Source organism: Anoplophora glabripennis, unplaced genomic scaffold (genome assembly GCF_000390285.2).
Source record: "Anoplophora glabripennis isolate ALB-LARVAE unplaced genomic scaffold, Agla_2.0 scaffold236, whole genome shotgun sequence".
Lineage (NCBI taxonomy): Eukaryota > Metazoa > Arthropoda > Insecta > Coleoptera > Cerambycidae > Anoplophora > Anoplophora glabripennis.
In genome coordinates, this window is record NW_019416367.1 from 81,939 (window position 1) to 98,524 (window position 16,586).

Sequence of the window (16,586 nt, forward strand, 5' to 3'; positions counted from 1 at the left end):
TTCGGACGATTCTAGTTTTTTTAGAAAAGTTCTCCATTATGAAAAAGTTTTCTTAATCAAATTTTGACGTATCTTACGGCATTTTGTTATCGAAAATATTCAGGCAGAAATTGAAAGTACGGCTATGACACTGAAATTGTGTACACCTACCTAATTTTTTATTCGGAGAAACTTTTCTTAATAACATTTTGTCATATCTTGTACAGAAATGCCACTTTACTAGTGACTGAAATCAAACTTTTCAAAATTTCCAAGGCATACTGAATTTTACGAACTTGAAATCGTGGCACATCAATCCCAGAAGACCATATTGTAACTCTAAAATTTTTTGTCATTTACAAGAGTCGTATCACCTCTCCGACGACACAATGTATGTTTATTATTGCATTTTGATAAATATTTTATTTATTATGTGTTATGTGTTATGTGTACAACTAATTTAACACTTGCCACTTTTTATTTTATTTATGCATTATTCTTATAATGCACCCTGTTACCATTTATTTATTTATTATAATGTTTATTTTTGTTTTTATTTGCTTATTTCATATATTTATTTATAATATATATATTTTTATTTATTTTCAGATTTGTGTTTTCATTATTTTCAAAATTCCTACTTTCTTGTATTTTATATATTTTTTGTTTACATAAAAAGTTAGTAAAGACATACATGTTACAATTTTAAGTCGAAATTTATAAGGTTACCTACCTTAGTTTAAATATATGTGTGTTTCGTAACTATAGTCCGTAGCTTCGTAGCGCAATTTCCTTTGGATATTTTAAGAAAACGCTTCGTTTCTGAGATTCAGAATGTTGAATTTAATATCTTCTAAATGCTGTTTTCTAGAAATTGAATTTTGGTACACCGTGTACTCGACTTTGTATTAACGAAAAGTTAAAATTTACATATAACAGACATTATGATAGAAAATATTAAATAAATTTAATAATCCCTTAAGACATTTAAGTGGCACACCCTGTATACTTATTTAGTCCTGCATATATAATTGTTTACGTTTATTTATTACAAGTATGTGAAAACAATTCTTAAAATGTGGGGTGAGGACATCAGTAAACGCATTTTTAAAAGTTATTATTTTATTTGGGTAAATTTAAACAGTAACAATGAGTAAAGAGTACTTCAAGGATTTTATTTTTGTGTTTACTTTTGTTCTACACGTTTTATATTTCAAGGTTTCAGTACCTAAATACGCCAAAAATTTAACTATTTCACGATCGGGAATATGGCCGCCGGCCACCTTAAAATTCATAAACGCAACGCGCTTTATTAAGATAGAAACATGTGACAACAGCGGCAGTACCAATAAATGGTTGTCATGGAAACGGACGCGCTAGTCTGCTTTTTTGGAATACCGCTATATTCCTAAGTTTTGAAATTTTAACAAGTATGCATCGTCGTGCCGTCTATCAGCCACCTTAGGACCTATTCGCTAAATACATTCCCAAGAACCTTCTGTAGCGTAGCTATATATTCTGTGATAATAGTCATAATAAAAACTACAGTAAGATTTAAACTTATTATATTTACGCCTTAAAATAATACTGACAAAATACAATAGAGAACAGTGTTAGTACAATAACGTTTCTTTGCACTTGTCACCCTGGCCCCCCTACACAAATTACGAAGAATTAAATGAAAATTATAAATTACATAGGAGGCGGGGTTAATTTTAAATGTGTACATATAAAAATTAGAAATCAAAAAAATTAATGAAACAAATAAACATTTATCTAATCATAGAAAATAAAGGTGGTTACTGCAAAATTCGTTTAGCCGACAGCCTCTCAAACCAAAGCCGTCATAATCTTGCCGCATCCACATATACAAAACTCCCACTCATAAGGACAACACAAATAATTAATTTAGAACAGGACAAATAATGAATATCAGGCTGGAGTATTGGTAAAAAGCCGGTGTATATTACAAAATATTGTATGTTTTTACCGATAGGCTTTACATTTTACACATTTACATATTTATGGTCAGTCTCTTAAATGCCCCAATTTTTGACTGGATTTTGCACTTCAATGGGCAGTACTGCATTTGAATCTGCGACATACCTTTGCATGCTCATAGATCCGTGAAGGCTCTCTACGCTTCAACATGTAATATTTTATACCACTCCTGCATTTGGATTCCTAATCGCAGTCGGTACACCTTCTCTATGTGTCAGTTGATGCCGTTTGATATAACTCTTATATTTAGTTTCGAAATCGCAGTCATTACACCTGTACGTTTGAACCTGAGAAGGATCTCTATGCTGCAGTTGATGCTTTACGATGTAACTCCCGTATTTAGTTTCGAAATCGCAGTCATTACAACTGTACCTTTGAACCTCTGAAAGATCTTTATGTTTCAGTTGGTGGTTTTTAATATTATTTTTGTATTTAGTTTCGTAATCGCAGTCGTTACACTTGTACATTTGAACCTGGGAGGGATCTTTATGTTTCAGTTCATGCAGTTTGATATAGTGGTTGTATTTACATTCATAATTACAGTAGCTACACTTGTACATTTGCACCTGAGAAGGATCTTTATGATTCAGCTGATGCTTATTGAGATATTTCTTGTTTATAGTTTTGTAATCGCAGTCGTTACACCTGTACGTTTGAGCCTGCGAAGGGTCTTTGTGTTTCAGTTGGTGGTTCTTAATGACATTCTTGTATTTAGTTTCGAAATCACAGTCATTGCACCTGTACTTTTGAACCTGTGAAAGATCTTTATGTTTCAGTTGATGGTTTTTCATATCACCCTTGTATTTAGTTTTGTAATCGCAGTCGTTACACTTGTACATTGGAACCTGCGAAGGATCTTTATGTTTCAGTTGATGCTGTTTAATATATCTCTTGTATATAGTTTTGTAATCACACTCATTACACGTGTACGTTTTAACCTGCAAAGGATCTCTGTGTTTCAGCGGGTGTTTTTTCATTTCATTTTTGTATTTAGTTTCGTAATCGCAGTCGTTACACCTGTACATCTGGACCTGCGATGGATCTTTATGTTTCAGTTGGTGGTGTTCGAAATATTTCTTGTATATAGTTTTGTAATCACAGTCATTACACCTGTACGTTTGAACCTGCGAAGGATCTTTGTGTTTCAGTTGGTGAAGTTCCATATTATCCTTGGAATTAGTTTTGTAATGGCAGTCGTTACACCTGTACATTTTGACCTGAGAAGGATCTCTATGCTGCAGTTGGTGTTGAATGATGTATTTCTTGTATTTAGTTTCGAAATCGCAGTCCAGACACATGTACTTTTGAACCTGTGGAGGATCTTTATGTTTCAGTTGGTGTTTTTTCATATTACCCTTGTATTTAGTTTCGTAATCGCAGTCGTTACACTTGTACATTTGAACCTGTGTACGATCTTTATGTTTCAGTTCATGCAGTTTGATAGAATTGTTGTATTTACATTCATAATTACAGTAGCTACACTTGTACATTTGAACCTGAGAAGGATCTTTATGCTTCAGCTGATGCTTTTTGAGACATTTCTTGTTTATAGTTTTGTAATCGCAGTCCTTAAACCTGCACGTTTGAACCTGCGAAGGGTTTTTGTGTTTCAGTTGGTGTTTCTTCATGACATGCTTGTATTTAGTTTCGAAATCACAGTCATTGCACCTGTACTTTTGAACCTGTGAAAAATCTTTATGCTTCAGTTGGTGTTTTTTCATATCACCCTTGTATTTAGTTTTGTAATCGCAGTCGTTACACTTGTACATTTGAACCTGCGAAGGATCTTTATGTTTCAGTTGATGCTGTTTAATATATCTCTTGTATATAGTTTTGTAATCACACTCATTACATCTGTACGTTTGAACCTGCAAAGGATCGTAAATACGTTTATCACATTTGTAAAATACTTTGACTTTCGTGTTACATTCGTTTGCCGATGTATTCTCATGTTTACATCCATCCTCTTCTGCATCTCTAAGGACGGTCTTCTCGAATGATTTACTATCGGAGCTCTGCAGTAGCGAGTCGCTGAAAAAATTACATATACAGGGTATTTTCCAATGTAAGGTGTTCATTGTAGGGGGTGATAGGTTATTGCAAATGCAATTATAAGTTTCTGAACTACACACGTCATTATTTCAGTTTTATTATCATATAAATTATATTTTTGACGACAGTCACATTTGTTCTGAAGATATGTTAAAAATAATTAATTATGATAAAAACCCTTAGAAATACAAGAAATTACGAACGGAAATTAAAGTCCCGTTTCATCTAACAAAGTACTACAATATTCATATAGATGTCGCTACAGGAAATACGTTTGTAGTAAAAATAGTACGATTATTTCATTCATTCAAATTCCCGCAAAATACACCTAAAAAAATCTTGCTTAAATCACTCTCTTGCTATCGCATAATTGCATACGAAAAGAGAAGGGTAATAAAATAATAAAAACTCCAATTTGCAATAATCGGTTTTTTTGTTTTGAAAATATTTCTATTTCCTATCCTCTACATATTATTACAAATGTACATATTTACATAAAAGGACGATGGCAAGTGGTTGTACAAATTTATAACATTTGCAACCAACTGAAAGTTTCATTTCATATTATATTCTACGTTTTAGTACTTATATGGATTCGGACTAGAGCAGGAGCGAATGTAATTATTTCTTGTGTGGATCTTTGAGCTGTTATCTTTTATTGTTGCATTGCGGCTGCGAAATATTTTATTTGTGGACTTTACCATTTTTTAAATGAAAGAACAAACATTAACAGAGTAAGTATTACAATTTGCTAGGCATAGTTGTATTTAGTACTAAATTCAAGTAAATAATAGGTATTAAAATAAATATCTAGGTATTGTATTTGATTATTTGAAAATAAAAATTACATATGCGACAATGGACTTTCCGCTTACTTAGCCGTAATATAAATATGACACATTGTCGTTGCAATGCACATACAGGCTGTTCCAATAGTGTGACAAAGTTTATAATTATTTTCAGTTATAGTTGTATAGGGCAAAATTTTCAGGCCAAAAACAAGATTTTCTGAATGTTTGATTCGGTCTGAAAATAACGAATAATGGTAATAATAATAAATTAAATGTGAATGTGAGCAAATAACTTTTTTCGTATCACTACTACAGGCAGTTCTACTAAACTTTATCGCACTATTGTGTATTGTGTATGACTAGATATATCATTATGGTAAATCAAAAGCATAATAGGTAAAAATGTATAATTTTTGTTTATAACAAATATTATCTGGTAAAATTCTTTTCTTACTTTCAGATACAGAGACAGTTAAATATAACCGGAAGAAGTCTACATGTTATTTCGTGATATACCTATAGTGGTGAAAACAACCGGCTCTATGTAGAACAAATTAAGAAAGATGAAGAATTATGGGAAAAAATAATAGCAACAAATTGGAACAATTTTATAAAAATTGTATACTACCTGAAATAATATACAAAAATATTCCACAGGAAAAAAGATGTATGGATCCTATATTATAGAAGCACAAATTAATAAAAAGAAATAATTTTATTTTATGATTTTTAAAATTTTTTCCTGTTTTACTGTACCTACTCTATGTATTTCTTTATTACTTTCGTTTATTTACATATTTATTAAACTACACCGTTCCACAGAATTTCTGTTTATACTATTTTTTCAAGTAAAGTGAACTGAATATTTCTCATAAAAAAAATTAGTCTCAAATTGTCCTTTTGTACATAATTCTTTACAAAATAAGTATATCGTACATATTTTTTATATTTTCTCATTATTATGTATATTCACAATTAAAATTCTATTTATATTAATATGCGATTTTTTTTTATCAATAATTACTTGATATTAATTATTATTTTTTTTTTCTTTCATTTCTGTTTATACCAAAGTAAGCCACTTTATTCACATTATAATCGTAATTATAACATAACTTTCCGTTATGAACTACTTTTCTTATTAACATTTTTTTATATTATCAAAAACAAAAGCAGTTTATTCTTCAACGTTATTAATTTTGTTAAATTTCTGATCCCCCTGTATATATATATAAAATTAAAGTTCCTCATGACAACCACATTCAATTAAAAAGCAAAATATTTTTTGTCACGAATTACTTTTTCTAGTAAAATTGAAAATAAAAATGTTTTCCCTCTTATCCACTTTAACCGCAGACATACCAATATAGGTATAGTAATTATAAATTATTGTTTTAAATAAACTAAAAATTGTTTATATTTCATATTTCCTAAAATTATAAAATAGTATGGATTTGCACTGTTAGTTATACGTTATATACTTTTATACAATAATATATCTAAAATGATCATGACATTCTTTAAATATTTACGTATCAATTAACAGAAACCAAGACTACCAATTCAGAATCAGGTTATACCAAATTGACCACAATACAACAGCTGTTCGTTAAAAATAACCCGAGTCCATTCTAAAATTAATTTTTACTAGTGCGACATCTATTACAAATCAAGCGAATTAAAGCTCAGACATAATGTGATTTATGAATGAATATTTTTTAATAATTTTATTCCAATATAACTTTTTAAATAATAAAGTATTGAACAAACTATGAAATAAAGTCTAATCAGTTTATTTATTAAAAGACAACTATATAAAAAATTGCATAATTCTATAATACTATGAAGAAATAATCGTTTGTTTGTAAAAGTCCCAAAAACCTTCATATTCAGAAATTAATTTCTCACGAATTATTTACCTATCCCAATTAATTTTTGCTTTACTGTCTTCGTTCATACTTTGCCAAATGTGATATGAAACTTTACCACTTTCTTCTATTGCTTTAAAATGATATATTGGAATAAAAAAAGGGCTGTTTTCTACTACTTTTCGGTATAATATAGGCAACCAGGGGTGCGTCAGTTCCCATCCTTAATGCAAGAGATGTAAAATTAAATAAGTTATGGAGTTATAGGGTCAGTTGGGGTAATTGTAAACGATTATAATAAAATCAACTTTGATAAAGTCTAAAATTTGAAGTTTAACAGTTGTGAAGATAACCTTAATACTGGACATTCTTTGGAACACCTTCTAGAATGCCTTAAACGTGCAACTTAACATTGTTAACCGTTACCGAAAAAAAGGGTGTTTACAATTACCCATGAAAAAAAAAAAAAAAAATTTTGAAATATTGGGGCAAATGTAAACTAACTATTTATCGTTCTATAAATTCTAAATGATTTTCCTATTCTAGCTCGAGCTATAAGACAATTCGCAAAGTCGTTTCTACATCTATATTGGGATTGCAAGACGGCGCCCTGCAAACTCATAGGCTTCATGGTATTTTTTCTTCGTTTAATCCTTAGATATGTAACGGCAATAGGAATATTGTAAGTCTCCCTGTAAATTTTATTGATATTCTCTACATCATTAACAGCATTAATAAGATCCAATTCGCTGTATCTTTCAATGTTCGGTCGTTTCTTCTGATAATCTCGCACCATTGTGTTTCTGAGAGTATATAGAAACGCGTTTACAATTACCCCTGAAATGCTTTTACAATTACCCCGTTACAAATTTTTAACGGGGCAATTGTAAACACACATCTACTATGAATTTGTGAAGCCTAACCTAAAAAAGTAACGTGATTTCACATTGTTCATTCAATAATGAACGCTACTATATAAATAAATTGCCTTATCTTATCAAAAGCAAATTCTGCTTAACAAACTTTTGAGGCGTATCTCCGAAAAATAACTGCCACAAGCAGAGAACCAACACAATGAAATCGTTATTGCTGTACTATAACAAAACAAAAATCCACATGTCACGAATGCCGTTGTACGTCGTTGCTACCAGCCAAATTCAAAAGTTATGAAGCTTGTTTACAATTGCCCCTGTTCATGATTACCCCAACTGACCTTACCGTTACCTTTTAAATTATTGTTAAAAATAGTCTTCTTACCTCCCTTCCTCATTTTCCGATTTTATGTCGATACTTTCAGCTTTGATAGACATTTCCATCTCGTTGATGTCGATTTCTTTGTCCTGGCTTTCAGTCTTAACCAATAAATCAGATGGTGACGTATCTATCTGACTCTCTGGGGCTGAACTATCAAAAATACTTTTAGTTTTTTCTTCCACCTCTAAGCAATCTTTCAGGAAACTGTTGTGAGTGCACAGAGAATCAAGGCATTCCTTACATACAACAGGATCTTTGATGATGTTTATAATCTGCAAAGTAGTTTTTTAAGTTCTGAAAAATGCAAGAATTTAATATCGTTCATACCAATTCAGGAGCCAACTTCTCGATAGCTTCAAGTTCCACTTCACGTACACACTTAAACTCATTTTCTACTGGATGCATACACAATTGACATATTTTCTGGCCATCTGCAATATCCATTGACTCGCTTGTCCTTTGCTTTGTATACACGTCTCTTATATCGAGCTGTAACGTTTTTTCACAATCCACATATGGAATAATTGCGTAATTGGTCTTCAGACAAGTTGACTTAAATTCTACTGCTGCGTCTAACTTTCTTCTGCAATCGTTACATATAACCTCCTTGCCTTCGATATCAAATTTCTGTAATATATGCAACTTTAACCAGAGAAAGAAAATAACTTTGGCGGAAAATATAAATTATTGTTAAGTCGCTGTAATGTGCTGAGGTGCGCGAATTGAGATATACAGTGTGTCCCACTTAAACATTAGCAACCCATGTAAAATTGTTATTCTATCACAACAAAAATTGGTATAGCCGGGTTTCAGATAGTCCTAAATAAGAATCCGGTGGTTTTTGTCAAAAAAAAGTCGCTAATAGTATTTCTCGTTTTTTCTTCCTATAAAACGCGTCTCAGTTGGTCATGACTTAGGCCGGTGTCCCATGCATCCAAATTCCGATGATACGAAGGTCCGAAAGTGTTCCTATTGGTTAATATACATTCAAATTTTTACCGCTCATTTTCATCCGAAATTTTTAAAATTCATACGTCGGAAAAAGTAGAAATAATTTTAACTTTTATCCGAAATCGTATGTTTTTTAACCTCACTTTTTAAGTTTTTAACATACTATGATTGTTGTTTGATATATTTACAGTCAAATAAATGTTATATTATAATGTCGAATGTAGAAAATATAATATTACGTATATTTTCTATAATATATAACTATGGTTGTAATTTGAAAATGTTTCATCTTCATCTTGTAATAAATTCCATGGTTCTGTACTTGATTTCTATGAGATTAATTTCGGATGCATGTGAATTATAATATTATCATTCGTACGAATTAAAATATTTCCGGATATCGTACATCGGATTTCGGATGCATGGGACACCGGCCTTAGGCCACCAAAATAACGAAATTATACATTCTACTCCTTTTTCTGAAATCTATCAAATAGAAAAGTTTAAATAAATTGGTCAATAAATAACAATCAATTTTACATGGGTAGCTAGTGCTTAAGTGGGACACACTGTATATACATTAGGGTGCTTTGTTTCAAACGTACATTACTTTTTTCGTTTCATTGACGAAATATAGTTCTAAACATCGGAAAAAAAATTCTCACCAAATTTCAGCTATTAATTTTAGTTTTTAGAACACGCTATTTTATTTTAAAATTTTCCTATTCATTTAATACGTAAACCTACCTCAGCTTCATTTCAGATTACTTAATTGTTAATAGACGATAGTTATAGGGGAATCTTTGTTCTTTGAAAGCGCCCATAGCAGGATCTATGTGACTTGAACGGCTTCACCGTAAATATTTTTAGAATTTTTTAATTTTCATCGGTTTTTTATTTTTCTCATAAATAACTAGAGTTACAGCAAATGTGTGAACATATATACATACCATCCAAAATTATAGTGGGCTCTGTTAAATAATTCATTATGATTAACCTTTTTCACTCTAAATTTGAAATATGCTTGCATTTTTTATTTGTAAAGTATCAGGATATTAATTTTAACAGATCGAGATGCAATTCATGAGAAATATCCACTACTTTGTCAGAATTCCTCTTCGATCACCATATCCTATGATCATTAAAACTCCAATATGTTCGGTTTCACTTAAATGTGTCATTTTGCGAGAAAATTATTCACACTAAATGTATTTTCGACATGCGTTCTCAAGATAATCAGTATTAGACGAAAGAACGACGCGGTGTCGTTATGGAGCTAAAAGCCTTTGAGGGTAACTTGATGCACTAAAATATTTTTGTATGATTTTCAAAGTTCGATATCTTGAAAACGGTTAAGTTTAGATACATGATGTGCTATATGAATTTTGTTTAGAATTTCGAAGAGAATTGAAATATGGAATAATATACAACGTGTTGCAATAAAGAAATAACAACTTTGTTTTATCACGACTGCTCCTGTACATGTATACCTAACTTTTCTTTATTGTAATAGGTTTTAAAAAACCATAAAACGTTTGTCTTATGATTTTTCCATACTTATCTTACTTTACGAGATAATCGACCGTTCCCATATACACCAGAGACTCCGAACTGATACATATCTACCACCGACTTACCAATTTCAGCAAAAGGCCATCTAAAATATCTCTAATAACGTTGTCTATTACCTCAAAACCTTTAACGGTTACAGTTTTGAGGCACAGCTTACACGAAGTATCTTGAACACCGGTCATTGCAACAATTTTCTTTGAAATGTAAATTAATATAAAATCATAACTCGTGTTGGTTGTTTAACCTCAATGAAAACATAGAATAGAGTTATTATTCTTCTTCCTCTTCTGTTATCGGAACAAGAATGGTAATGTCTAGTCTACAATTCTTGCACAATGATTACGGAGTGCTGGAAAACAATTTTTCTTGTACACAGCACTAATGTGGTTCTTCAGAACCTGGCGCTGTTGGTTTACATCTGAAATACCTGTTTTTTTTTCTTGAAGACGCTTTGCGATTAAATTGTTTGTATTAGGTGTAGTTTTCAATTTACTTGAAACAGAATAGTAACTATAATGTATTTTACATTTGAAAATTTGTTCTATCGGCAGATGACGTCATCAACGAAATGCCGAATTCCGATTTGAAGCAAATCTTAACCCTATCATGTACTTCCAGCATTCCAAACATTAGTACCAGCAGATTATCTTTTATTTGCGTGGCCACCACGTTCTCCTGAATTAAAAACCATCACCTATTTTTATCGGGAAATAACATTGGTTTTTGTTGGTCAAAACATTATTAAATTTTACGAGTCGGTGGACAAAATTTTGAACGTTTACTGATTACATTTAGCAATAATAGAATTTATTACGTCTTCCCGTTTTGCCAAGTAGATGGCGCCATCTATCAATAATGGTAGACACTACCTTACATGGCCGCCTCGTTGACTGAAATATTGTACAGAATATTTCAATCAACGGCCGTCTAAAATTTAAAGTATACTGTAATATTTACTAAGCATCATATATTAGTACTATTTTTAACCGAAAGATGGCGCCACAAATTTGACTCTCGTCATGACTTTAGCACGTATTGTACGAATTCTAGAACAAAACAGTTATCATTTTGGTTCAGATCAATTTGCAGATTTTTATGTGCGAAAGAACAAAAACTGTGTAAAAATAAACAAATGTAAAGGCATACGAGTAACTAAATGTTCAGTGCGAACAGCCGAGCTGAGCGGACGTACTTGTTTGTGAGGTGAAGTGATTGCAACGAGCAAAATCTACCTGCCTTTATTAAGGCTACCTGGAAAGAATCCCTTTCTTTCCTTTTAATCACCGACCTAATCCCCGGCTAAGCATNTAAAAAATATGATGACATTAAAATAACACATCGTCATACAAATGCAATTTGTATTATTCATTAAATTATTTTTCATTAGTTTGACAGTCTACTTGATTAAAAAAAATTATTTACAGTTACAAACATATCTACATACCAATATTAGTTGATATTTAATAAATGAAAGTTGGTTTAAATACACATCATTTATATTTGTTTTGTGCATAGATACTCAACAAATTGTTGACACTCCACCTAACTTTTTATTCGGTTTTAAATAAAAAAAACAAACCTGTGAATATAATGATTGTTGAAGAGTTAGATTAAGAAATATTTATTTTTTTGTGTAGATATATTTCTTTATTCGATATTTATTTAAAAAATCTAATATTTCTATTTTTTTGTTACATTGTTACTGAAATATATTTTTTCTACTTGCTAAAACAGACTTTTAGTACACTTACCTGTCCAATACTGGTTCGATTCAAAATTTATTAAAAAAAAAACAAAAAAATTTCGAACCGAGTCAATTTCATTATTTAAAATTTGATGCAAAAAAGTTTCAGTCTAACTTTTTTCGAAAAATTAGTAGTTTTCTTAGCAAGAAATAAAATATACACATCCATTTCCAAATAAATTATCTGAGGGGTTATTAGGTGAAACAGTGAAGTAGGCTGTTGTCAAAGACATGATGTGACATGGCAAATGTCATTGTTTTTTTTTCTCAAGACATAAGATATTTAATGTTTTTAACTAAATGCGAAATGTTTGTTAAAGGTAAATGTAATTTGCAAACAAAGGTTTATATTTTAATGATTTATTAAAGAGATAAATTTATCAATATCTTGATGTATTTCATCTCATTTAATAAGTAAAAAATTGTAAATAAAAAAAAGTAATTTTTAAGGTTAACGTCAACCGTATAATTGGTGAAGTAAAATTGCAGTAGTTCATTTGCAGGCCAAAGACACGCCCGCCAAGTGTGCAAATTGCGCCGGGCCACACCCCGCCAGCTATATGGGGTGCCCCCAGTACCCCAAAGCTAAAAACACAAAACACAGACACACACACGACACAAAACACTACACAAACACACAGACAGCCCCTCCTACCCACCCCAAACACAACCCCAGGACGCACATACGCTGACATGATGAGATNCATTGGGAACAAAACTTGAGAAACGCTTATTTTGACTTATAATAGCTCATTCTTTTAATTTTTAAAATAAATATCTAACTTTCACAGATTACTCTTCAAATGACAATTGAAACAGTGAGCGATATGGAAAAAATCTTAAAAATTTAATTTGAAAAATATTGAGCCCAACATATTCAATAATTTTAAAATGATAGCACTTTTTAAAGCTTAAAATCTCTACTTTAAGATGGTGCATTTTATTTTTCTTAAGAAATTGAAATAATAGTTGAAAAAACAAAAAATTAAAAATTAAAATATTTCGTGAAAAATCCGTGAAATTTATTGTTAAATAAAGTTTAATAATGTACAAAATTTTTTTTTGTTTAATAAACCATCAAAGAATTAAGTTAAGACCTTAAAGAAGGTAAATCCAGCGAAAAATATATTTTTATTTATAGTAATAAGTGGAAAATTGTTATAACAGCAAAAAAATAACGTTTTTTATAGAGAATATAAATTCTCTTATTGATGTAGATATAGATATGAGTCTAATATATATACAGGGTGTTTATTAATTGATTGCCGATACTTAAGGGTGTGAATCCTTGGGTCATTTTAACAGGAAAACTTAATATCAGCATATGCCCTAAACCTCTTAATTTTTGAGCTACAGGGTGTTACAGTTTTAAGAAAAAATTTACTTTTTTATTATAATTTTCTTATCACTCCAGATATTTTTATGAAATTTTGTACACACCTATTAATCATTAAGGAGCATTGTTTGATGTAAAAAAATTATTTATTTATTTATTTATTTTATTTATTTAGTTGGAAACAACTGCCAAAACAGGACGGAGCCCAATTATAAGGCAGGTATAATGCAGATTAAAAAAACAGATAACATTTACATGCAAATGTTTTAAAATTTTTGCCAATGACGTCCGTACGAGGTTTGAACTAAACATTTTTGAAGAAAAAAATGGTACGCCACTGCTTTTTCTAAAAACTAAAATTATTTTTAAAATCTCCATTTATTTTACAGCAAATTCGGTCCCTAGACTTACTCTCGTACGACGCACCATTTGCACGTAAAAAAATGAAAACCAAAAAAAGTTTTTTCCCCAAGTTCATTGAGACTGCTTTTGATATTTTGTTGCCATTTTGTAGACACCCACCATGCGTGGAAACACTTTTTGTGGGGCAAAAATTAATTTTCTACTTTCACAAATGACGTTCACGTAGGCATAATATTAAATGTTTGGATAGAAAAAACGGTAAGCTCATTAAATGCCCCCTTAAAGCAAATGAAATAAAAATTAGTAGGCTGGGTAAAGTGCCATAATTTTTTACGCTTCTTTTCGCAATAAAGTTGACATTGATTTTTCATTATTAAAAAATTATTAGAGTAGGAGGTAAAATCTCATAAAAAATGGTAAATTTTACAATCGGTGAATTAGCTGACATGCATTTTACTTATGGGGTTGCCGACGGAAATGCATACGAAGCCAGGAGGATATACCAAGAGCGGTATCCAAATCGCGTACTACCCGATCCGAGAACATTTTCTGGGATTCATAGACGTCTTCACGAAACCGGAAATTTAAAAGTAGACCACAGTGCTAAAGGAGTCCCTGAAACAGTAAGAACACCGGAACTTGAAGAAGGAATTTTACATGAAATTGAGGAGAACCCCGAAACTAGCACGAGGAAAATCGCGGCAACATTTAATGTTTCACACGTACTTGTTTGGAAAATTCTTATCGAAAATTTGTTATATCCATATCACATTGAAAGAGTCCAGGCATTACTCCCTAGAGATTTCCCGTTGCGCATTAATTTCTGTGAGTGGTTTCTTCAAAAGCTGCTGGAAAATCCGTTATTTGACAGGTACATTCTTTTTACCGATGAAGCTAGTTTTTCTCGAAACTCAATACGAAATTTCCATAATAACCATTTGTGGGCGGATGAAAACCCTTTTGCAATTGTTGAATCAAATCATCAAGAACAGTTTTCAATAAATGTTTGGGCTGGTATTATTGACGATTATTTGATAGGCCCATTTTTTCTCCCAAGAAGATTAGATGGACAATCGTATTTACACTTTCTTGAAGAAGATCTGCCGCCAATGCTTGAAGACCTTCCTCTTTTATTAAGAAACCAGATGTGGCTAATGCACGATGGTGCGCCTCCACATTTTAGCTTACGGGTGCGTGAATTTTTAAATCACAACTATCGCGATCGGTGGATAGGCCGCGGAGGAACGCAGTCATGGCCGCCCAGATCTCCCGACCTTAATAGTTTAGACTACTTTTTCTGGGGTCATCTGAAAAGCTTAGTGTACGCAGTGCCGATTCAAACCGAAGAAGAGTTACGAAATCGTATAATAGTATGCTGCCAAACCATAAGAGACACCCCAGGAATTTTTGAAAATGTACGTCAGTCTATGCGAAGAAGAGTAGATGCTTGCATACGTGTGGGTGGAGGACACTTTCAACAACTACTGTAAATACATAATAAATACATTATGACACTTTACCCAGCCTACTAATTTTTATTTCATTTGCTTTAAGGGGGCATTTAATGAGCTTACCGTTTTTTCTATCCAAACATTTAATATTATGCCTACGTGAACGTCATTTGTGAAAGTAGAAAATTAATTTTTGCCCCACAAAAAGTGTTTCCACGCATGGTGGGTGTCTACAAAATGGCAACAAAATATCAAAAGCAGTCTCAATGAACTTGGGGAAAAAACTTTTTTTGGTTTTCATTTTTTTACGTGCAAATGGTGCGTCGTACGAGAGTAAGTCTAGGGACCGAATTTGCTGTAAAATAAATGGAGATTTTAAAAATAATTTTAGTTTTTAGAAAAAGCAGTGGCGTACCATTTTTTTCTTCAAAAATGTTTAGTTCAAACCTCGTACGGACGTCATTGGCAAAGATTTTAAAACATTTTTTACATCAAACAATGCTCCTTAATGATTAATAGGTGTGTACAAAATTTCATAAAAATATCTGGAGTGATAAGAAAATTATAATAAAAAAGTCATTTTTTTTCTTAAAACTGTAACACCCTGTAGCTCAAAAATTAAGAGGTTTAGGACATATGTTGATATTAAGTTTTCTTCTTAAAATGACTCAAGGATTCACACCCTTAAGTATCGGCATTCAATTAATAAATATCCTGTATATACAGGGTGATCCATTAACGATATCGAGCGGCTGTGTATAGAAAACTAGACCTGCTACGATTATGGGGTAAAAAACCTATTAACAAATACGACCAAAAGAAATTGATTTAAAATATTTTCAAGTTTGTAACTTCACAGCTAGAGGGCGCAACTGCTATAGTGTTACAGAAAATTGTCGGTTTTTCGAAATTTCGCTTATATAACCTAAGTTGCAAATACATTTTTTAGATACACTGTTAGACCCTTCACAAGTTTTGTTTGAACTTGTTTTTTGTTATTACCATAGCATAGTCAGAAGGGCTAGCAGAAAAAAATTATTTTCTCAAGCTGGGGAAAAATAACAGCGAAAAGTTTACTCGTCGAAAAGTTATGAGACAGAAATTCCATTTTGCAAAGAACGAATACTATTTATTCATGCTTTTACGGGTTCCAATACTACGTCCTGCTTTTTTGGTAAAAGTAAAGTAAATTTTGCCAACATGTGCGAGTCAAAGAAATACCTA

The 16,586-nt window shown here is 31.5% G+C and overlaps 1 protein-coding gene across 1 annotated transcript; it reads right to left on the reverse strand.

The window, feature by feature from the left end:
• Positions 1-1,558: 1,558 nt before the first annotated feature.
• On the reverse strand, positions 1,559-10,664 carry LOC108905925 (zinc finger protein 11-like). Its single transcript, XM_018708998.1, has 4 exons — positions 10,534-10,664; positions 8,273-8,572; positions 7,949-8,217; positions 1,559-4,011 (listed from the first exon to the last, which is right to left on the reverse strand). The coding sequence occupies exons 1-4, from the start codon at positions 10,648-10,650 to the stop codon at positions 2,139-2,141; spliced, it is 2,559 nt and encodes an 852-aa protein (XP_018564514.1). The 5' UTR covers positions 10,651-10,664; the 3' UTR covers positions 1,559-2,138.
• Between the last annotated feature and the right edge of the window lie 5,922 nt (positions 10,665-16,586).